Raw genomic sequence first — 24,597 nt, forward strand, 5'->3', positions numbered from 1 at the left:
TTTCACCATCAGCAGTAAACTGAGGCCCTGGCATGGTGTTCAAGGGGCCCTGTGGCCGCTGGCCAAAATCTTCCAAAGTGACTTGTGATATTGGGTGCCCGATTTGAGACATTTTTATGGGGTCTGATTCTCAGAAAGTGCTGAGCACTTGTGCTGCAGAAATCAGGCTCCTTTTAGGTGCATCAAGCTGGGCACCCAAAACAAGAAGCCATCCAGAATCGCCGGTCACTTTGGAAAATGTTGGCCTAATCCATTAGAGTCATGAAATAATCCAGCCTTTGGAGTCTTGTCCTAACCTGCTGTGCCTTGTTAAACAGCCTCAGGCTGCCCCACTATCTGTGCTGTTTCCCCGTGTCCCCCAAGAATTGCAGCAAAGGGATTCAGACACATGCTCCTGGCGGCTTTTCTCCTTCCCCCGTGCTTCATGAAAGGCACATTCTTGGTGCCCTCCCCTCAGGTGACGTGGTAGTCCCTGGATCGTTAATGTGCGGGCATTTCACTTAGGATCACAAGTCCTATTTAAAGTCAGTGGGACTTGTGCTGCAATGTCCTATAGGCTTTTCCCCCCCTAAATCCCACCCTATTGGTTTTTATACTATAATCAACTCCTTGCTGTATAGGCACTTTAGGAAATTTAACTCCGCTGCATGAGAGGTCTGCTTATGAAAACTGATGCTTTCATCATGTTGACAAACCCAGCTTTGGCCACTCCTCTTCTAGGTTCGATAAAGTTCTCTTCGACTCCCGGTTTTACAGGTGATCACGTGACCAAGGTCTTGCCTAAATCTGAGCTGTTTGTGAGATGTGGGAAGTCAGGCCAAAAGAAGAAAAATATTCATCTTGATTTGACAATTCTTCCAGGAGGTAGCGGGGGGTTGGTTTTGTTAGCTCAAATGTGACTTTTCCTAGAAAGTTCAAATGAGATTTTGTTTAAAAGCTCTGGGCAATCTCAAGTGCCCAGGAGCCGCTGTGAGATGGGGGAGCAGAGTTAGACACAGCTAGGAAGTTATTTGATGGGGAATCTGGAATTGCAGGATGGGTGTCAGGTCTCTGCAGACTTTTAAGGTGCAACAGCAAAAGCCTGAAGGTTATTGATTAGCCCGTTTTCCACAGCTCAGACTTCCTGGCACTAACAACCCCTATAATCTGCCCACATCATCTTCTCCACAACTACCATGGCTGGACAAGTGCTTCCTGCAGACTATTTCTGAAGTCCTTACAAAGTCCATGGTTCCTATTGACGTACAGAGATCAGTAAGAGGTCCACAGGTGGGAGGAGTCAAGGTATGGAGCTCAGAGGAGCAACAGCCTTGGGAAAACAGCCAGGGAGCCTGTGGAGGTCTCAGGCTCTGCAGAATTCCAGTTCCCTGCCTTCAGGTGCCCTCCTAGGGAAACCCTGCTTTGTTCACCCAAACATCCTTAACTCTGCTCCCCCTGGGATGCCCATCTCCCATCCTTTGTAAGATGCGTTAGTTTCTGATCAAAGACTTTCATTGGGCTTAAAGAAAATTCCACCCTCCCCCTGGGGACAACTTGGATTCGGAAAGTCAGCGTATTGGTAAAGTAACTTCCTGTCTCACACGCCATAGTCTGTCACTGCACTAACCTTTGCTCTTTCCAGGGTAGTGTCTCACTGTCACAGTCTCAGTGCATCATACTAGCTGCAGTGTATGCTATTTGTGCAGTCAGTGGCACGCAATCTTTGCGAATGGTGTGAATGGCCTTCAATCTGCTGCATCGACTCAGAAATTGGTGGAGTGCATCTGTATATCGCTGTAAATAAGGGGAGTCTTCGCTCAGCCAATGTCATTAGAAGGGTGGAATTCTAATGTCAATCTCTGCTGAAGTGAACCTGTTGTAGATGGATAATGGGCGGTTAGAGCTGTGGTTCTCTGCCTTTTTCCTACTAAGGCCTCTCACGTGTTTAGCAGTATGAGAAGGGCAGGGTAGTTGCAACCATCTGAAGCCTGTTTGTGACCCATAGGCTGAGCAACAGTAGCTTGAAGTGCCGACTTGTCTCAGGGTGTTGATATTAGAGAAGAGGAAGATTATCAGGGTGGGTTTTCAGAGCAGAGCTGCACTTCGTTACCATGGCATTGTGCGGTTCTATGCTCACTGCCCTACAACAGTTTCCATGTCACGTGTGCTTGCTTTACAGAGCTGTTCGGGAATTTTTCCCCACAAATCCTTTCATCAGATATTGATTTGTCAAACCTGAGTTTGTTTAGCAACAGGGCCCGTTTTGACAAATTTCCAAAACAAAAAATGTTGAAAAATTTCAGTTGTCAAAGTGTGTGTTTTGACATTTTTTAAATGAAAATGTCTGGTCTAATGACTTCTTGTTTCAAAATGTAAGCTAACTAGACTGAAATGGAAGAAGAAAAAAAAAAAAAAAGTGAAATCAAACTGTTTTGATTGACCTGAAACAAAAAGTTCTGTTTCAGTTTGCGAATATCTTTTAAGGTTCATTTTTTGGCCCTACTTGAGGATTACAAAATTTCACTTTCTTAAAAGTATTTGAGGGATGGGAAGTTTCTGGCCTGGCTCAGTTTACACGTGAAAAGATGTTTACTAACTGCCAGGGCTGCACTCTGCTTGTTCTCCATCAGCCAAGCGGATTTATTTCCCTTTTGTGCTTCGTCCGCAAGGGTAATGGTTCTGCAGGCCTCTGACCTCTGTGCAGCCTTATTACCATCAATGGGGCTGGACAGGTGCAACTGACACTTAGTAAACCATGCTGTGAGCACCCAACCCTGTGCCGCTGAAGTCAACAGGAGTGTTGCCATTCACGACAATCGGGGCAAACCAAGCCCTCTCTTGTACAAGGACCAATCCAACTCTCTTGCTTAGCGGGGTCGGCGGTGCAAGGCTAGCAGGAGTAATGCCACTTAACTGGAGACACAAAGCACGTCAAGCTCTCCAGCTGGAGAGTGCAAAGCACGGCTTTTAGAGGTTAGGCTTTGTGGCTTGAGGCTACTCGGCATTCCATGAAGTTTCAGAAATAACCACTCCTGCCAACAACCCAATAGATTGTTGTATTTCTCTCTCCAGAAAGAGTGAAGGAGTTCCTTCTGGACACAGGGCCAAATTTAGCCCACAACTATGTCTATCTGAGGTACTTACATCCCCCATAATATCCGAGTGCCTCATACTTTAATGTATTTATCCTCACAACCCCATTTTACAGAGGGGGAAGTGAGGTACAGAGGAACTTGTCCAAAATCACACTGGAATCTATAGCAGAGCAGGGGCTTGAACCCATGTCTAACGACTGGACCAGACTTCTTTTATACATCCACAATTCGCATTTGGACCCACAAGAACTAACCAAACAAGCGGTTGATAAAGTCAAAGGTCTCAAAGTAGAAGGCCGCACAAACACGGAAAAGCAAGCAAATGCAATGGCTTTTTTATTCATAACACCTTTAATTGCTGTTACTTCAGTTTAAAGTTAAAATCAGGCAGCAATTGAGGAAAAAACATAGTCCCTGGGTGCACAAACAATGCAGCTTTGAATAATACACATGATAGTTTATTTCATATTAACATGAACAGTAAAAAGTGGACATCGTATGGGGCTTATTTCAGGTAATTGTCTTCCTCTATTGTCTCCTTTTTGCCAGTCTCTTGTCCCTCAAAGAGTGGATACTTTGCCTCCACGTCAGCCCAAGTTAGGCAGCCATTTGCCAGGTCACGGATTATGGTAGGAAGTTCAGAGACCTGGGAGGAGAGTGCACAGAAAGAGGCAAGACATGAGACCACACAACCACCAAGTTGATTTCTTTCATCGTACATGTACATCAGAGGTTCTCAAACTAGGGGCCAGGACCCCTCAGGGGGTCGTGAGGTTATGTGTGTGTGGGGGTGCGAGCTGTCAGCCTCCACCCTAAACCCTGCTTTGCCTCCAGCATTTATAATAATGTTTAATATATTAAAGTGTTTTTAATTTATAAGGGGGGGGTCACACTCAGAGACTTGCTATGTGAAAGGGGTCACCAGTAAAAAAAAAGTTTGAGAGCCACTGGTGTACATGGATAACGTTTAGCACTGTATTACAAATACTGCCACATGATCAACTGTTACCATCTGACAAGAGCAGATCTGTCCAACATTTTCATGTAATATTTTTACAGCCATAAACTCTGCCTCAAACTCTGGGACATCAAGTGGTTGTGTCTCCAAGCAACAGGGCATTTTAATTCTAGATCACTATTCACCATAGCGAATATTGATCAGCTACTCATAGCATGGAGATTCACTAGTGAAATGCAGCCATCACTTGGGCGGAGCACAGTGACACATGGCAATGTCACACACCACTCTGGGACAGGTCCAAATGAACCTGCAAGCAGGGGATTTTGACAGGCCCTGGGGCAATGTAACATGAGTACAAACAGGGGCTGCCTCAGGACCTGCTGAGTTTTCTCTCTGCTATCGTGACTGTGTGCTCAGAGTCACAGAGACCATGTATGAATTGATTGAAGGGTCAATGGGAAAAAAAAATCAGACATACTAGTCACACTGGGGCCAGCGTCCATTGACATCAATGTGGGTCATTCCAGTGTCTTCAGTGGACTTTGGATCAGGCCCAGAATGGCTACAGTGCTGCCTGTATGAGAGCCCATCAAGCGATTGCTCTTCACAATGCATGCTGGGCCGTCCCCTTTAGGCATGTGACCAACAGGAGACTCCTCCACTGCAGGAGCACTAGTGTCCCCCACATCATCTGAGGCCACCATTTTGGCTCCCTTCCTTCTGGAGAATCCCAAGGATGTCACGGTGACCATGGCCTGAATGCTCTTGAATGATTAGCAGTATTGGCTGCAGCTGTCTCAGGTGTGTCTGTGCCATGTCGGGGGGGGGGGGGGGGATATTTCATCACGGGGGCGGTCTGCGGAGCTGAGCGTACCCACCTCAGGAAAGGGGGAGGAGACCCTTTCTAATAGCCACTTAACAGCTTGCACTAAGGATTATTTAGAGCAAATAGCTTGAATGGCTTTCGCCCACGCTCCTGGGCAGCATCCAAACCACTTTGAACAGGTAGATGGGGGATGGGGGGGGGGAAGGATAGCTCAGTGGTTTGAGCATTGGCCTGCTAAACCCAGGGTTGTGAGTTCAATCCTTGAGGGGGCCATTTAGGGATCTGGGGCAAAATATCAGTATTTGGTCCTGCTAGTGAAGGCAGGGGGCTGGACTCGACCTTTCAAGGTCCTTTCCAGTTCTATGAGATAGGTATATCTCCATATATTATTATTTAGGTGGTGGGTCAGACAGCCCCCCAGGTCTGGTCTACACCTAAACCCTAGATCGACCTAGAGAGATGTAGTTAAGCCAAGCTAAGCCCCGGTATAGACAAGGTTAGGTTGATGGAAGAATTCTTCTGTCAGCCTAGCTACTGCCTCTCAAGGGGCTGGAATCACTACAGTGATGGAAAACCCTCTTCTGTCGCTGTAGCAAGTGTTTACACCATGGCGCTACAGTGGCACAGCTGCGCCCCTGTAGCATCTGCAGTGTAGACCAACCCTGAGAGACCCAGACAGACTCCCACAGAGACACGGGAAAATTTGGGCTTGCTGGGAGAATGTACGTTGGTTCTGTTCTGCTCCTGTACTTTGAGAAGTCGTCCTGTGTAATCAAGGGCTTGTCTACACAGGGAAATTTACCAGCAGAACTATACTGGCATAGTTTCACTGCTAGAGTTATACTGGTATAGGTCTGCTGGTAAATCTCCCCATGTAGATAAATTTCACTACAAACTAAGGGTTTAAGATTAGACTAGTTATGTGTGTTGGTTGTTTGAAAATCTTTTTTCTCTAATGCTTTGTTCCAAGTGCTGAATAAAAATCCTGCTGGTCACTATCACTAAATGCAGGTGCCTGAAACCCAGTCGGACCTGCAGGGCGGTAAGTGGCTGATGTACACAGGGTGGCGTACCCAGGTCCTGGCCTGAGTGCAAGGACTGAGAGATTCCTCCCTGAGAGAAGCAAGGGCAAGACACCCAAGAGCTCAGAGGTCTGCTCTCAGAGACCAGAGAGGGGCTAGCCCAGTAACCCTGACAGTCAGATCCGCGGTCACTTGAAAAAGTCTACCTGAGCAAGTGAAAACTGGGCTTTTAAAGCGCCTCAAGAGGCCACAGGGCTTAGTTCACCAGAAGGAGAGGGTCCAAGATGGTCACTTGTATGTCACAGCTCACTGAACAGCCTGCAAAACGGCCTGCAGAGACACCATGCTGAGGCCTCACGGAGGCCTACTTCCCCCCAACAACAGTGACAGGTCACCACAGGATTGTCTGGAGGACAGCTCAGCGCTACACCCACAAGTCAGCAACTACACCCACAATGGCCCACGCTCACAGTGAGCGGGTTGGCCTTCTAGCAGGGGCCTAAACGACTCAAGGTTTCTTTGGGATTACCTCTCCCTCTGGCTATTGAAAGCAACTCCTCTGTTCATTTCACTGGCAGGCTGGTGGGCAATACCCCCTCACCTTCAGAACACACGGCTCGTACATGAAGAGTCCTACACGGGTCCCAGCAAGGCCAGTACGCCCACAGGTTCAGAGGCAGCAGGCCCAGCCCCTGCTCTAGTTAAATACATTTAACTCCTTCCCTCACACACGTGCAGGCATTTTACCTCAGCTCGTATCTGACGCATGGAGTCACGGTCCCTTAGAGTGGCTGTGTGAGGCACCTTGTTCACCGTGTCAAAGTCTATCGTGATGCCGAAAGCCACGCCGATCTCGTCGGTCCTGGCGTAGCGCCGGCCAATGGACCCGGAGGAATCGTCCACTTTGTGGGAGATGCCGTTCCTAGTGAGCGCCTCAGCTGGAAGAAGCGGAGAGTCCCAGGGTTAGCAACAGCCCGGCCGGACTGGAGGATCAGAAGGACACAGAACCACAGGGCGATAAACAGAAAAGGGGGAGGGGAGTACCAATGGACAGGCATTACTGTCCCGGCAAGGCGGACCCACAACCACTCCCGAAGCCGATTATTTGCTGCTCAGCCCAACTCTTAACTGGAAGTTGTTCACACAGGGTGCAGTGTCGCCACCTGGCTGCAGTCAGTCCCACTGAGGTCAGTGGGGCTGCCCACGAAGCAAGGGTGGGAGATTCTGGCCCTTATGTTTTAAGCTCTTCAGGATAAGGATTGGTCTTTATTCTATGTCTATAAAACACCTAGTGCAATTCGGGTACAGTATTAGTAATAATTTGGGGGGGGGGAGACTGTGCATTTGGGAGCTAGAAAGTAAAAAGTGACTATTTTGACAGAAGGTTTTGGGTTCGAGGCCCACACAAGGGTTCAGGCTCATACCCACGCACCATGCAGACACTACAGTGCAGGGTTAGCACTCTATGGTTGCTAAGTCTCTTCTGAAAAAAGACACTGAATCACAGGTCTCTCAAGCCTGACATTATAGGTCAGCAGCGAAACACTAATTGAAGAACCAGTTCACCTCGGTGTCTGGGCCCAGACAGGTTATCTCAAAGAGCTGAAAACAAAAAGCTCCAAGCAAGCCCTGATTCTAACATCGCGGCTGTCCCACTGACTTACACAGCAATTGCTACTGTGCTCTCTGTACCACTTTGCAAAGTGCTTTGACATACCCAGGTGTTTCGGGTGAAGTCCCAGAGGGGTAGGACTACCTTTGAAACGAAAGCCCAGGACTGGGCACAAGGAGGTCTGGGTTTTATTCAGAGGCTATGTGGCAAGCGAGTGGCCGAGCTGGGAACAGAACGCAGAAGTCTGGGCTCCTGCCCTGCCCTAAGCAATAAACACACTACTCACCACAGCCATTACATGGGCAGGGTGGGTCACTTTTTTGACATGCAAGTAAATAATAGTTTTTTCATCAGGACTCACGGTAAAGAGCAAAGGAGCAGATTTTGTGCCTAAGCTGATAAGTTTATATGACAAATTTGCAAGGCTGGCTCATATCAATGCAGAGATCTCAAATGACAGAAGCTGCTGAAAGCTTTGGAGTTCCTGCTACCTCAGGTGTGTGCAACTACCTTTGGCATAAACAAGCAACGTGAAAAGACCCCACTCTTGGGTCTTTCCTATCTTCCTGAAAAAGAAAAGTGGTATCCGCGACGCTGCATTTACTCACATAGCTCCTTGACGAAAGGCATGAATTCCTGATTCTGGCTCAGAGGAAGGACAGAGCATTTGAAGGGCGCTACAACAGCAGGGAAGCTGAAGAACTACACAAACAGAGTCAAAACAAACACACGCCAATTTAATTATTAAGCAGCTACAATTTGGGCCAGGTTCTTAGCTGGGGTAAGTCAGCACAGCTCCAGTGAAATCCGCAGAGCTGGGCCAATTTCTTCCAGCTGAGGAGCTGGCCCTCTGTAAATCATTGACGTGGCAGAGGTAAAGGCGTGCTTCACCCGAAACACCTGAAAATTGAAGGTGTGGGGGGGGCCTAAAATATTTAGTGCCAATGCATCTCCCTTGATGGTGGTGCTTAGGATCTAGCACACCCCCTCTCCAAGTCAAACAGAGACTTGATTAAGATAGGGAGCATCCCTGTAAACCGTTCTGCTGAGATTTAGTTCATTATTAACAAAGTTAACAAAAAAAAACCGTTCCAACGGGAGGAGAATTGAGAGTAAGATTCTTTCCCCAGCCTTCAAGCTCTCATCTTACTCCACCTCATCCCATCCCTTCCTACTGCACACAGCGCAGGCACCCAAGTATTTGTACAGGTGGATCACATCTTAGCAGGGAGACTAGATAACAGACCATTTCTTCCTCTCTCTACCCGCCCACTTGTAATCCCATCACAGTAGCAACCTCAGCTGGAAAAGGAATGTAGCTTCTTTAAAAGCAATTTGTCAGTGGGGAACGAGGAAAGAGAGCTGGCACCAGGCGCTAGATAGCTCTCCATGGACCATCAGAGAGTGCTCTTTGGATTGCAGTGTGGGCATCAATGACACCACCACGCTCTGACATAGAACATGCACGCTTTCCCTCTGACCTCAGCTGCAGGGAGGTCTCCCAAGCCAGCATTGTGAGGCTGCCTGCATGGTACTGAGACTGTGAAAGAGCACAGACAAATCATTTAAAAGGACTTCACTCCCCTAGTGGGAGACCTGCCAAGTTCCAGTCCACAGGGAAAAGTTCTCCCCTCCGAAGTAGAACAGTAGGAGCTTCGAGTGCAAACCGCCCAGATCATTGTAAGTGCCTGGGCACAATTCGCACCTGCCCTGGTAGGGAGAGGAACTAGGTGATCTAACAGGGTTTTCCCATATCTGCTGTGTATTTCACTGTCCAATTTAAATCCCACAGCTGTATTTGGTGGTGGGAGTTTATGGAATCAAACCCCACAGCTGCTTCTCAACCAACCCAAAGGCACGTGAAGGCTCACCGTTCGTTGTTCATCTCCCTCCCGGACATGGAATGTGTGTTCCAACACTGTATACATGATCCTTCCAATTCCGAATGAGGGCTCAATCACATTCGGGACTATTTCTTCCACTAGAACACAAAACACATTGCATTAGAAAGGCAGTTTACAAAAGCACCGTTCTTTGATTGTATAGGAGCTTTCACAGCCTAGCCCAACTAACGCCTGCCCTGGCTAGAGACGGCACAGCATTTTAAAAAAAGCCGTGGCAGCCAAATTGAGAAGCTACAATTTGTTAGACACATAAGCTGGTTCTAGAAACTAAGCGACAATGTTATTTTGTTTAGAGGCTGAAAAGCCATTTCTGAGGTACTAGCCTCATGTTCCCATCTTCACTGGTTAGAAAAATAACTCTTCTGTGAAATAGGCCAGTTCTGCTCTGCCAGCCACTTTGCCACAAAAACCTTCTCCCTCCGGGATTATATTTACAGCACATCTTACGCCATTTTTAATTTGTTTCTCAGAGCATAGCCCTATGGAATGTGAATACAGAACATTAGATTCCTTCACTCTGGCTATGCCTCCCCTTCCAGCCCTGGATAAGATGAACTCTGAGTCTGTACACATACAAATTAAGTGACCAGCAACCAAAACGCCAACTGACTGCTGTGAGATAGTAAAACGGAGATGGACGACGAGTGTAATTACTTTCTATCACTGACTGACAGGCACTTAGCGACCTTGCTAATGCCTGCAGACTGCGTATGCCTCTGAGGTGGAGTAAGAGTTAAGGATGCTCTGCACCTAACTGAAGCACCTAGAATCTTGCAGGACTGGCTCTTAAATGACAAAGAAAAAGGCGAGGAAGGATAATGGTCCAGTGGTTAGGATGCTTACCTGGATCTCTGGGTTAGAAAATGGGTTAAATTTCTAACCCGACCACAGACTTGCCACGTGACCTCGGTCAAGTCATTAATAGAGCTGGCTGGCAAAACAAAGTTCACTTCCACAAAAGTTGTCAAGATTTTGGAAAAATTGGGACGAAGCCAAATCCTCTAAAAATGTTGCAGAACTGAAATCCTGCAATATTTCCTTTCAGACACATGGTATTTCCAAACTGACATATGCCCCCTGGGATCCCCAGCCCCCCGCTTGCAGTGAGACCAGGCACCCTGGAAGCTTCTGACTAAAACTGACACGACTGTCAGTGTTCACTACTGTCCATCACGGAATGACAGTAGTGAAAGTGACCAAACTCTTATCTTCAGCCTGGTGGGGAATCAGGAGCCTGGAGGCCCTGGGAGCACAGGCCCTGCCACAGTCCATCTCATGGTGGGCTGCTGAGGAGCTGGGAGCTGAGACACTCACAGCTCCACAACTCCTAGAGCAGACTGAGGAGCCAGCTGCCCCCAGAGTTCGGAAGCCCGGGGTCCCTGACTCAGAGGCCATCCTCATGGCGAGCCATCCTGGAGCCGCGGGCCCAGGTGGGAGAGCTGGCAGGAGACCAAGCCTGGGTTGTGTCGGAAGTCTGTCAAAATTGAACAGTTTCGCGAAACATTTTGATGAATCAGCAAACAATGAAAAAAATGTTTTGGGGGAATTTTTCCAACCAGCTCTAGTCACTTAAGACTCTCTGGGCCTCAGTCCCCATCTGTAAAATGGGAAGAATAACACTGCCGTACCTCACAGGGATGTTATGAGGTTAAATACATTGAACATTGTGAGTGCCTCACCTATAGTGGCAACGCGGGCCATGTAAGTACCATAGATAGGAGACCGTCTGTCTACGGTTAATTACAGAAAGTGATTCTTTTATAAGACGGAATCCTATAAATAATTGTCTGATCAACTTTGATCCTGTGCTGGAACTTATCCTGAAAAGAAATAATTCATCTGAAAACAGAGGGAACATTTCTTAAAAAACCATTAGCCACAAAGCTTGGCACCTAAACTTAGGCACCGTAATCAAAACGGCTTGATTGACCAAGGTGCTTCCATTGAAGTCAATGAAAGCAGCAGATTCTCAGCACCTCTGGGATTGAGCCACTTACTTAGGAACCTATATACTGGTTTAGGTGCTTAATTTTATGCACCCAAGTCTCAACATTTTGGCCACAACTTTCAGATTCGCTTAACTCTCCTGCATTCAAAATGATCAGCTTCCCATCTCTAAGATTAACAAGTAAATAAAAGTTACCATGCAGTGTTTTCTGGAATCTCTTCACACTGACCATGTCCTTCGTTAATTTAAATGTTTTCCCTTCAGTTTCAACAGTGAATTCCCTGTAAAGAAAATACCAGGGCTTTAGTATTAATCAACAAAACTAGTTATGTCACTTTCCCTTAGGTGGTTTCGCTGGTTTAAACTTTTTTTTTTTAAATAAAGAAAAACTGGTTTGGGGGCTATACGGAAAAGTCAGCTCAAACTCCAGGGATCAAAGGAAGAAACATGTAGCATGTCTCATTTTTTTTTTAAATACTCCAGGTTTTTAAGCTAGCATTTTTATTATTGTTGTAAAATAAAATTTAACATAAAAGCAATGTGGTTAATAGCCAGGAGCAAATTCAATTACAATATGGAAGGGTTCCAGGTTGAAATACATAAAAAGAAAAAATTAATTACAAGACAACCAGACATTCATTCACTCACTACAGACTTTTCATGTATTGTAACACACATACTTTTTGTGTCAATTTAGTTCTGATGGCGAGTACCTGACCTCTGCATGGGAATTGGAAAAATCAAAGATATTTTTGATCTGTTAAAGTGGATGGGCCAAAATCCATTTTTGACCGATTCCTACAGCTTTTGGTGTTGCTCTCTCTTAAGGCGCACAAAAAAGTTAACCCACAGCTGCTAGAGGGCCAAATCAGTAACAGAGTCCGAGTATAAGGCCAGAAGGGATGACCAGATCAACTGATCTGACCTCCTGTATAGCACAGGTCACCACCACCACACCACCCAGCACCCACACATTAAACAACCACCTAACTTACTCCAAGTTATTACAGCCCACAGGAGACTAGACGTGTGCCACAGGCAGAGAATAGGAGGGACCAGTCTGAGGCCCCCGCTATGGCAGGGAAATGAGTGAGATACAGCCAAATAATCCTGGCAAGGGACCTGCACCCACATGCTGCAGAGGAAGTCAACAACAACAAAAACCCTCAGGTCACTGCCAATCTGACCTGTGCTGTGAAAATTCCCTCCCAACCCCACATATGGCGCTCAGTTATACCCTTAGCATCTGAGCAAGAACCAGGCAGCCAAGCACCAGAGAGACTGCATGGTGCCACCTCAGAGCCTTGGCCTTCCCCACCCAATGTCCCATCTCCAGCCATGGCCGTCCCTGATGCTTCAGAAGGAGATTTAAAAAACCCACAAACACCCCAAAATACATTGGGGAGGGGGAGCAAATCCCTTCCTGACCCCCGAGCTGTCCTGTCAGGCAGAATTCCCACTGATGTCAACCTGGCCCTAAATATCCCGTTCCCAAACAGCGAAGATTTATTTTATTAAACTTCCAGCTGGTAAATTGCTGCTGCAGAACAAACTCTGCCTCATTTTGTATGGCAGCCGCCTACAGAAAAGAGTCATCTGAACGTAACCATCCATAAAACAGGTCTAACCACAGGCACTTCAGCATACAGCCGGCTGAGTGCACCCGTGCTGGTGAATCAGTAGTGGCGTCTCAGGTATACTAAACTGATGGCTTCCAGGAGCCTGCGTAACACAGGAATGGGTGCATTTATGAAAGGCTACGTGCCAAGCTGCCTACATCGAGACCTATTTCCCAGAGGAGATTACGTTTAGAGAGGCACATCCTGAATGTGGCTATATCAGGGAGTCGAGTTTGGACTACTGCCATCATTTGTGGTAAAAGCTACGTACACTGAAAAATGCTCAATTGGAGGGTTAAGGAACTGGGTTAACCTGCTTCTGGTTTGGCCTTCTGTAGGACCAATGCACCCAGTGATAATTTCTCAGTCTCGTAGGCCTGGTTTGGATGTATTACAAGTACTGTTTTTCTTGCACTTTGGTTACTTTGACACTCAAAACACTTAAAAAAAACAAATTGGCTCTAACACGGGGGGGGGGGGAAAACGCACAGTGTATCAGTTACTCCATTGGACTTGTTCTGCACAAGCTATTTCAAATAATATAGGAGCAACAGCTTTATTTATTTTTTTAAGCTAACACTGCTCGGAAATGTAACGAAGCTTTTTTTGAAGTCAGGCGGAGAATCCGAACTCACCAACTGGAAAACCTACTTAAACATGGCTGTGCCCGGCCGCTCCATATTCACAGTTCTCTAGCACCGCAACAATCCAAACGGCACCTAAAGTCAGACTGACTGCTGCTGCCTGGGCTACTCCCACTGGTGTTTTTTTTACCAAATGATAATTGGACAAGCCTCTGTTTGCCAGATGCTGGAACTGGATGACACTTGATAATTGCCCTGTTCTGTTCATTCCCTTTGAAGCATCTGGCACTGGCCTCTGTCAGGATACTGGGCTAGGTGGACCATTGGTCTCACCCAGTCTGGCCAGTCTCATTTTCTTATTCTTATGAGCCTACTGATGAACCAAGCCATACTGGGCACGAATCATTCTCATGTGAACGTCTATTTCGAAATAGACCTGACTGCCTTTGTCAGAGCTGGCCAGCTCATGAGCCCCAACCCACAAGTCGCTGAACAGCCTCCTCTCCCAGCCAACTCAGTGGGAGCTGAGGGTTCTCACCCCCCTCCTAGGTGACATTCGGGACCTTGCAGGACTGGCTCCTACGGGACACAAAGGGCAGCTTGCCAGGAGCCAGCAGGCTGCACCTAGTTTGCATGTAAACGCACATACCTCTTAAACCAAAGCATAAACGCACATCACCCTAATATGGACATGTAATTGTATTCTGTCCATCAGTGAAGAATTGCCTCTTGGCTGAGCCACCAGCAGCAAAAACTGCAGATGATGCATTTTATCACAGCCTTCAGTTACTGGCAAGGCTGGTGCAGGATGCACTGAGATTACTCAAGCGGCTTTTTGGGTCTCCCTGGCATAGGTAATTGCTAAGAAAATCTTATTCAGCCCCAGACCCAGTGCCTTCTCACCCTTTCTCATTCAGCAGCTTCTCCATCTCGCTGATGTAACATTCGTCGCAGATGGAAAGGTATTCCAGCACCAGCTTCGCATCCTTCTTGTAGGCCTTGCCAATGGCTCCCTTATTTGCCTCAAACTGAACAACATTGGCTGTTTTGTACAGAGCAGTTAAGGAAATCGAGCTCAGAGGACACTGTGACCTGACACTTTCATTAGTTCATACTGGGTAACAAATGTAATTACTGCAGCACCTACAGAATCTGGGTCCATGTTTTGTCATTGTATCTTATTCAGTACTGACACCGGTTGGAGTAACTTACCTCAGAGCAGGAAGTAAACAGTCCCTATCAGTACTTTAGATCAGCATATACATGCAGCTAATATGGTCGCTATTAGAGCGAGAATAAAACTTTTACACACTGGGCTGGTTTCTCATTTCAGTTACACCCAAGTAATCTGGAGTGACACCCAAGTAATCTGGAGTGACACCAATTGCTTCAGTGTAGTTACTCCAGATTTACACTGGTGCACCCAAGAACAGAATCTAATATAATATCTTCAAGAATAGGCCCACCAGGCCTTCCCCACTGACCCAGAGCCAGTTGCGGCTCACCACCTCAGTGGAAACGTGCCGGACGGGTACCAGGGCAATCTGGGAAGCAGTCCCTCCCAACCCCCTGAAGGGGACAAAGAGGGGCAGGAAATCAGGGGTTCTGAGCCAGCGGAGAACCTGGCAGATTAAATCCTCTGAGCAGACCACACCCGCTTACCTTTTAATGGGTTCACACCCTTCTTTAAATGCTCCAAAGTTCTTTTCAAGTAACTTGTGTAATGTTTAAACTGTGTTTATGAAAACAAACAAATTGAAAACAAGAACCCAGGAAACAAACTTTGGCCTGTATTTCCTTTACTCACCTGAGTAAAGTTACTCATATGCTGAAGTCTTTGCTGGGTCAGCCCCAAAGATATTCTTTACACTGCTATGAGCATCAAGGTCTCCTGTATTAATCTAGACACTGGGTACATCTATACTTACCTCCAGGTCCGGCGGTAAGCAATCTATCTTCTGGGATCGATTTACTGCATCTTGTCTAGACGCGATAAATCGATCCTGGAAGTGCTCGCTGTCTACGCCGGTACTCCTGCTCCGCGAGAGGAGTACGCGGAGTCGACAGGGGAGCCTGCCTGCCACGTCTGGACCTCAGCTACGTTATTCACGTAGCTGAAGTTGCGTATCTTAGTTCGAAGTGGGGGGTTAGTGTGGACCAGGCCACTCACTCAAAAGTCTAACTTTGAACAGACCTGCAGGGGCCTTAGGACATTTCCGTTTCAGATGCTACCTAGCTTTAAGGAGAACTATTTTATTCACAAAGGATATCGGTTCTTTCAGAAGCTTCTCAGCGACAAGAGGAACTTTGGTGGCTCTGGCATGGCAGGAGAGGTCATAGCAGGCGCGATCAGCACAACCAACAATCTCAATCCAACCCTAGAAAAGCAAAAGTGAAAGCTTTTAACAGTCTGTCTTTTTGTTCGCTTAACCATCAAACATGTTTGTTTGCCCCTAAGCCCACTATGCTCCCAGGGCTGGTTTTTCTACCTAATTAGCTCTGTTATGATAAGCAGCATTAGTTCCACCAGCTCCTCCCTAATCCGAATGGCCCTCTGTTTACTTCGAGAAGTAACCAGCTATGTAAAAAAATACAAGGTGCATATACATGCAGGGCCAGGTTCTCGAGCGAGGCTGGTGGAACTACACAGACTTACGCCAGCTGAGGACCTGGGTAACAGCGTACGTTTTTTACATTCACATCAGCATGCATGAGATGGGCTGAGTAACTGGGGATTTTATCACTTCATGAGCTTGGGGCAGAGTAACCAACTCGCCTCTTTACAAAGACGCACGCTTAAGAGCTGCTAAGTAACACGAGTCACAACTGACTGAAGCATTTCCTTGCATACGTTCATATCTGTGGAAAGGAAGAGTCTGTAAACGAATTAATCTGCATGAAGCACTGCCCATGAATTCCAAATCGTTTTAGCAAAACCAATGAGCTGTTTGGTTTACAACGTGGCCATGCATGAGACAAGGTGCATTGGTCTTCTCCATTCATTCTGTTGTGCTAGTGTGTGTGTGTATGCACATGTACATGCAGTCAAAACCTGCTTGCATGAAATTCCAATTGGCAAGAGAAGGACTCCAAGGGCATGTCTAATTTGCAATCAGAGGTGTGAATGCAGCACGTGCAGACATACCCAAGCAGGCTCGGAAGATAGCCCAGATACCACTGCAGCACAGGCTAGCCATTCAAGTACGTATCAGGATCCCGGGCAGGCTTGTGCAGCTTCACTGCTATTGTTATTTGAGCTAGCTAGCTCAAAACTTGCTTGGGTACGTCTAGATGTGCTGCATGCAGTGTTGCTGTATCCGTGTTGGCCCCAGAATATTCGAGACACAAGGGGGGGGGTGAGGTAATGCATTTTATTGGACCAACTTCTGTTGGTGAGAGAGATGCTTTCGTGCTTACACAAAGCTCTTCTTCAGTGTGGATGTGTGTACAGGAAACATCCCTATGCTCCAACACATTCCATGCAGGAAAGTCCTACAGAATTTCACAGGGAGGAAACTAATAGGGTATGACAGAAAAACCTATTAGACATACCAGACAATGATAACCCTTCTACAGAATTTTTAAACCATCCTGTAGAATTATACCGCTGCTACACAATTCTGTAAGTTGGTTTAAACGTTCTGTAGGAATAGAGAAATCCTTCTGTTCAGTTCTACTGGATTTTTCTATGAAGGGATGATTCAGATTCAGGCAAGCTCCAGTGATTCTTGAGCTTAAAAGTTTGGTACAACCTTACACATAGTAACAACATCCATTAGTGGGCTGTGATGACATTACTGATGGCCAACCCCACAGCTATTTCAATAAGGAGTCGAGATGATTAATGTTCAGCCAGAACACTTGTATTTTTACGCACACAGAGCCAAACCTGGAGATCCTTACTCATACCTTAAACTAAAGCAAACTCCTAATTAACTGAACCATCTATCCAACCCTAGAAAAACAGAGGACTGGATTCCATGATTGAGGAGGTCCCTTCCGGTACTATGTTCCTAAAGTCCCCATCCTGTAATGAGCTCTGCATGGGTCTTCCTTTGGGCATGCAGAAACCACCGTTTGGCCCTCTTGACTTCAATGGAGCCTCTCGCAGGGATCTGCCATGAGAATCTCACTGCAATGGTAGGGCCTACGTTCGTAATGGCTGGCAGAATCCCATCGGCCTTCTGACCCTGTCTTGTGATTCAATTCCATGGAGTTCTCAAAGTAGTTTCAGCAGTCTGAGAATTAGTGGACCCCGTCCCACTTGAAAAGACTAGTCAGGTGCAAAGAGAGGCTTTACTCTAACGGGAGAGATGCTCATTCTCCCTACCCAATTCCAGTCAAAGGATTTGATCTGATTCTCTCACACGGGAGGCTTCTTCTCTTTCCAGTTACCATAACTGATCAATAGGAGAGCCCCCTAAGAAGCTTCCATTCAAAAATATCACTGCTAATATAAAAACTGCCATCGAGATTTTTAGAAGTAGCAATAAGCTCTCTAAAAACATGCAATAAGGAGGATTTAAACATCTGCTATACCCTTAACAAACCTTCCTGGTCACTTAAAAAGATATATACACAAGATCTTAAAAGCCCAAACAAACAATCAGAGGAAAGCACAGTGTACACTAAGTCCCGACATCACAAAATTCTTCCAGCAGCAAAGGGGGAGCGGGGGTGGAGTAGGAACAGAGGTCCTGGGAAAACAGCTCTGTAGCACTAGCTGGCCCAGCAACAGGGAGTCCTTTTTTTAGCCCTCATAGTCAAAGGGGCTGGGGATGGAGCAGGAAGGAAGCGGCCTTGGGCAAACAGTTCCAGTAGTACTGTCTTCTCCACCACTGATTTTATTGGGGTAACAAGCTGGAAGCCACAGAGGCCTAATTCTCTTTTCACTTGGGTGCAATTCATCCACATGCCACCTATGTCCTCTGACTAGGGTTCACCGCCGGGCAGAAGGAACACGTGATGTACACGTTCCCCTTACAGCAGTTGTAAATCAGGAGTGACCCCACTGTAGTCAGTGGAGTTGTGTGAGCATGAAGCTAAACAGAGAGGAGAGCCAGCCTTAAACCTACCTGTTGACTTTCTTCGTTTTAATAGACAGAGTTGGGAGACCATCTTACCAGTGGCGTGCCAGGCTAGGAACGTATCAGTGCATGGGGAAAGCACAACTCAAGACCCTGCTGGTAGGTTTAATCCTGCCACTTACATAGGATGTTTTGGACTCGGCATCCCAGCAGTCACAGGCATAATGAGCCATCTCGTTCTCCATGTGCTGTCGGAAGCGCAGCTTATCCGGGGATACACCAACCTTTGTAAGGTAGAGGTAGATTCTGCCAATGAAGTAACCTAGTACAGAGTTATTGATCACACCCTAGAGAGAGAGAAAGAAAAACACACACTTCGTTAATTTCCACATCATCATTTTGCCGCCTCAGAAAGACTGGACACAGCAGATACTACACCTCTAGCCCGATATAACGCATCCCAATAGAACACGAATTCGGATATAATGCGGTAAAGCAGCTCTCTGGGGGGGGGCAGGGCTGCACACTCCGACGGATCAAAGCAAGTTCGATATAACGCGGTTTCACCTATAACGCGGTAAGATTTTTTGGCTCCCGAGGACAGCGTTATATCGGGGTAGAGGTGTACTTCCCTTTAGAGGGACAACTTCTTGCTGCAGCATGTGGTAAATTGAGATACAATAGGTTTCCTGAAACCCACTGCATCATGAGCTCAGCACAGCAAAATCTCTGTACTGCGCAGTAAAATCTCCCAATGGAAGTGCTGCGAGCACATCATTTGTGACTGAAACTACTGAACTCGCCACGTAGCAGAATACCATACCACGTCTTTGCACTGTACCCAGAGAAACAAATATTTGACAATGGGCTCTTCAGTCTAGCAGAGAGAGGTATAACACGAGCCAATGGCTGAAAGTTGAAACAAGATAAATTCAGACTGGAAACAAGGTGTACATTTTTAACAGTGCGAGTAATTAACCATTGGAACAATTTACCAAAGGTTATGATGGAGTCTCCATCACGGGCAATTTTTTAATCAAGAGTGGATATTTTGCTGAAAGAGGCGCTCTAGAAATTACTTTGGGGAAGTTCTATGGTGTGTTATACAGGAGGTCAGAACCAGATGATCACAATGATTTTTTCTGGTCTTGGAATCTATGAAAAGGCTATCTTCAAATACTGGAGTTCAGAAGTGTAGCTCTGTAGATTATGGAGGGAAGATTTAACGATTAAGACAGGGAAACTGGGAGTCAGGACTCCTGGGTTCTGTTCCCAGTACTGCCTTTGCTTTGCTATGGGACCTTGGGCGAGTCATTCGGCCTCTCTGCGCTTGATTTTCCACCTCTAAAATGGGATTTCTACAAAGTTACCTCAGGGGGTGTTTTGGAATGCCTCTAAGGCAGTTGGGAATCAATGCACGGGCTGCATAATGGGGAGAGTTCAAAGAAAAACGATTAACAGGATTAGAAGGTCTGGAGGAACTTACTGAGGAGGAAAGGTTCTGGGCCAGATAAATAAAATTGAGTCCAAAGGGTTCAGATCAGGCCCTAAACAACAAAATATGTAGAGGCTAAGATGAAAAGGAGGGGAGAGGGAAAGAGTGTACAAAAGTTTTCTTACTCCCTCCCACCACTTCTGTCTCCACCCCTCCAAAGAGGCATCATTTTGGCTGCTGGGAATTTGAGCAGAGTTATTGGTGAATCATCTTTAATTATCATATTGACAGTTTGCAAGAGGTTTGGTTTTGTTCTTTTTGTATTAATTTGCAAGACAAGCCCCTCCCCACGTGCTACCAGTCATCTTATACCATCAATACAACACAGTCACCAACGTTCTGTTACGAACATCTAGTATCAACAAGGAATTGTACCAAAAAGTCTCCAACACGTACAGACGTAACAGTATACTTTTATACAACAGTGCATGTTATTTACACTGTGGTAACGCCTATCAACCTCAGTCATGGACCGGACCCCATTGTGCTAATCTCTGCACAGACAGAACAAAAAGATGGCCCCCCAACCTAAGGATTTTCAGTCAAAATGCGTTTCTGTATTATATCATTCAGTGTCTATTTTTAGGTGACCAGTCACGTTCTTTCTTTAACGCACTCGGATGAAGAATCAGGGTTTTGGGGATTCAAACCCAACACACAGCGTATTGGTGTCAGGTGATACAAAAAAGGGGGTTTGGATTCTCAGGCTGCCCCCAGCCTTTCAGCAGGTCTTGTACCCCTAATGTGCTCCCTCTCCCAAAAACTAACCTGGAAGCCTAACCTATGCAACAGTGCTACCTGACTGTGTCCTTTCAGTACTGATGAAGGCCAGATTTTGATCTCACAGGTGCCCACGTGGAGTAACTCCACTGCACCCAATGAAGGTACTCCTGATGTACAAGTTTGGAATTAATTTACCCCTGCAAGCATGCTACAGAATTAAGTTGTGAATGGTCATGCGAGTAACATTACCTGCTCAACAGCATCTCCCAGACGCATCCTGTGGGCGGACTGCCCACTGACCTGGGCTTTGGAGGAGTACAGGAGGATGTGGAGATCTGCCACACTCTGGAACTTGGGGTGATACTTCTCACTGGGATCCACAAAGTGCTCAATTTCTGCCATGGTGAATTCTCTAAGCAGAACACACAGAGCCACATGCTAGCATTAATGCACACTTCCCAGGAAGAACCTTCCCCACCAGCCTTTTAAATGGGCTCTAGCCTGTTAAAAATGCAAATCAGGAGTTTAAACACCAACAAGTGCAGTGCCAAGGGAACAGACAGATTAGAAAGCACGCCACTCTTCTTCAGATGTTGGAGGGTTCCCCCACCCCCTTTAGCTTCTATTAAAAGGTACCTACAAATTTTCTTGGAAGCCTTTAGGCCAGGGGGTTCTCAAACTGGGGGTCAGGACCCTCAGGAGGTCATGAGATTATTACATGGGGGAGGTCGCAAGCAGTCAGCCTCCACCCCAAACCACGCTTCACTCCAGCATTTATGTGAGAGAGAGCGAGAGAGAGAGAGCGCGCGAGCGAGCGTATGTGTGTATTTTTTATATATACAAGTTTTTAATTCATAAGGGGGGATGCACTCAGAGGCTTGCTGTGTGAAAGGGGTCACCAATACAAAAGTTGAGAACCACTGCTTAGACCTTAGTTATCACATCACTGACTCAGAGGGAAGAATGCCACCTACTGAAATACCCAAATCTTTTCCTAAATCATGTGTGTCCTCTGGACCTCTCCCACGCAAGTTATGACCTGGCCTCACCCTGATAACATTGCAAGATCTAGTTAGAAAACTTTATTGGGGGAGTGGAGGAGAAGAACCACTCATGGTACATCTTTAAAAATGCAATACTGGGAGCTCCAGCACCATTCTGTTTAAGAGCATAGATGAGATTTAAAACTGCAAGCTTTTCCAGTATTCAACCCAGGCAGTCTAAAAACAAACATTTGTTTATTTACTTTGTTTTACTGCAAACAAACAGATGGCAAAAGTATTCTGCATGGCATCGTAAACCCAGAAATTAAGAAATGGTCCGTGATCCCCCATTAAGAAGCCAAATTTTAACTGCATGCCATTGAGATGGCTGTGCTAGGGGAACGACTCAGACACAGGACAACATTTTCAGACGTGGCTGACTAAAATTGAGCACCTAAATCCATATTTACATCCCTAAATAGCCGGACTTCTGGTGGTAATGGGAGACGTGGGTGCTCAGTAACTTCAGCAGACATTGCAGGTGGCTCACCCCTCTGAAAACCAGGCCTTCTGTTTGAGGGTTTACAATGAAGGCTCTTGTCATGCAAGATACTTTTGCAATCGGTTTGTCTGCAGCAAAACAAAGTAAATACATTAAACTTCAGGCACTCATGGTGGAAAGTGCTGGCCATATTTCCCCGAAGGTGGATCTCATCGTTTTCCCTCAGAGATCGTGTTTAAGTGAAAAAGCCTGAGACAACAGAAGCACTAAGATAGCAACATGTAGCAAACCCGCCTGTTCAACAATGGTGTATGTTCTCTTTTACATTATTGCTTCACTATGTATATATTTATATATTAGGTCTTTAACTTCAGTACCTCAAATTGCTTAGCAGTGAGTTACTTTGTGATCAGGAACCTTAAAGGAAGAGTTTTGTATAATCACTAAAGATTTTAAATTTATTTTGCAAGCACCAGGATGTTATTCTATTGCAGAAAATTACAGCACAATTTCCTGTGAAAGTATCACAAGCCTATAATTTATATTGTATTGGATAAGGGCTTCGGTGACAAGAACTGCCAATTTACAGATGTAATAAGGAGAACAGGAGGGCTGAAAAAACCTCAGTGCCAGTAATGCCACTGCACCCTGTTAATGCCATAAAATGTCAATATGTTAATCAGTTATCAATTTTACAACATGCACAGCATGTAACTGCAGAGTAACTCCACTGACATCTATCAGAAGCTAAAAGTAGTTTCAATCAGAGATCAGAATCTGGGTCTGTGAACCAGAGCTGCAATGCCAAACATACCAGGGGACAAGATGTCTACATAGAAAGACAGTTTCAATACTAAGGCCATCATTAAAAAGTGAAATAGGTCCATTTTTGGTTTCTCGACCAAGCTTTTATGAGCTTGGTCAGGTAGGCAGGCTTCTTTTTCTTTTTTTTCAACTAGCCAAGCACAAAGCGATCAGCTTAAGGGTAAATTTCTCAAAGCTTTAGCTGCACAATCTCTCACCCACTGAAGTCTGTGGAAACTCCATGAACATTTTAGGAGGTTCTCCTAGTGCATTCTAGGGCAGGGAAAGTGAATATTGTACCCACTTCAGATGCCACATATGGTAAGCAGAAGGCTTTGAAGATCTGAGGGTCTCTTGCTTGACTAATGTCCCGTAGTACCTTATCTAAGAGATAAAGTCCCTGTTTGTTCTTTGTCATATGATCTAAGGTTGAGACCAAAAAAAAAAAAAAAAAAACACTACTCCAAGGTCTAACCAGGTTTTAATGCCAAGTTTTCATGCCTAATACAAATTCTTATCAATGTTTCTGAAGCAAGAGTCTCATAACCAAGATACTCTTTGCCAGTGAACTCTGATTACTTTAAGGCATTTATTATGCAGCTACTCAGAGCCTTTTACAAGGCACAAGACATTCTCCCAAAGAGCAGGGTGGACAGGAAATCAGTGAAAAAGACACTCAGGCCAGAGGGAGCTTTGATTTCTCCAGAGGCAGCTGATCACCTGCCAGATGTTCTGGTGGGGGAGAAGGTTTGCAGTACCTGACTCGGATGAGGCCAGAACGGGGTGAGATCTCGTTTCTGAAGGAATTTCCAATCTGGGCAGCAGCGAAAGGCAGTTTGCCTTGGTTAAATTCCAAAAGGCGTTTGAAGTTGAGGAAAATTCCCTGTGCAGTTTCTGGCCTCAGATAACTGGAAAAAAAAACCCAAGACATAGGTGGGTGAATGGAGGGGGAAGCAAGGCAAACTTTGTTTCGATGCAAAAATGAGGCAGCCTCATTTGATCTCAGGTCTCTAATTCCAGGCACCAAACATCAAGGCAACATGCTCGGTCGTTCTCAGCAGCAATGTGGAGTTCAACAGGAAACCACAGATTATAAGCAAGCATCAAGACTTGTTTTCTTTAGAGCAGCAAAGCCTGACTCAGGTGCTGCATCTAGGGTTCAAGGAGAGCAGGGGATGGTCCACTCACCTTTCTGATTGCAGCTCTCTTCTTATAAATTCAGGGGCCGTGCTTATCCTCTCTGTACCCCTCCAATACGAGCACATATGGAGGTGAAGCAAGTCCAGCAATGCTGCCCTTATAGAACCCTCCCAGGGTAAATACACACACAGATTAGCCATGGCCTCATCTTTTTCTAAGCTCATTTAAGGCTTCCGGTGCTAATGCTTACATAGCCCATGGGTGAGTGGGTGTTCCAGGTCCCGCTCTGTGCTAGTCCACAGAGGAGGAGTCTGTTACAGCCTCAGCTAGAGAGCCTGGATCTTTAGCTCAAGCCATAGCAGCCCACGCTTGT

At 46.1% G+C, this 24,597-nt stretch overlaps 1 protein-coding gene across 1 annotated transcript in view; it reads right to left on the reverse strand.

The window, feature by feature from the left end:
* Window positions 1-3,393: 3,393 nt before the first annotated feature.
* GARS1 (glycyl-tRNA synthetase 1) overlaps window positions 3,394-24,597 on the reverse strand; it is a gene marked incomplete at its 5' end in the record, with an annotated part of 33,790 nt that continues 12,586 nt past the window's right edge. The window contains 10 exon segments of the mRNA XM_034759898.1: window positions 3,394-3,720; window positions 6,631-6,821; window positions 8,104-8,197; window positions 9,367-9,476; window positions 11,543-11,628; window positions 14,454-14,599; window positions 15,821-15,928; window positions 18,760-18,924; window positions 21,045-21,207; window positions 23,843-23,992. Of these exon segments, the coding sequence (XP_034615789.1) occupies window positions 3,580-3,720; window positions 6,631-6,821; window positions 8,104-8,197; window positions 9,367-9,476; window positions 11,543-11,628; window positions 14,454-14,599; window positions 15,821-15,928; window positions 18,760-18,924; window positions 21,045-21,207; window positions 23,843-23,992 (1,354 nt within the window).

This window comes from Trachemys scripta, chromosome 2 (genome assembly GCF_013100865.1).
Source record: "Trachemys scripta elegans isolate TJP31775 chromosome 2, CAS_Tse_1.0, whole genome shotgun sequence".
Classification (NCBI taxonomy): Eukaryota; Metazoa; Chordata; order Testudines; family Emydidae; genus Trachemys; species Trachemys scripta.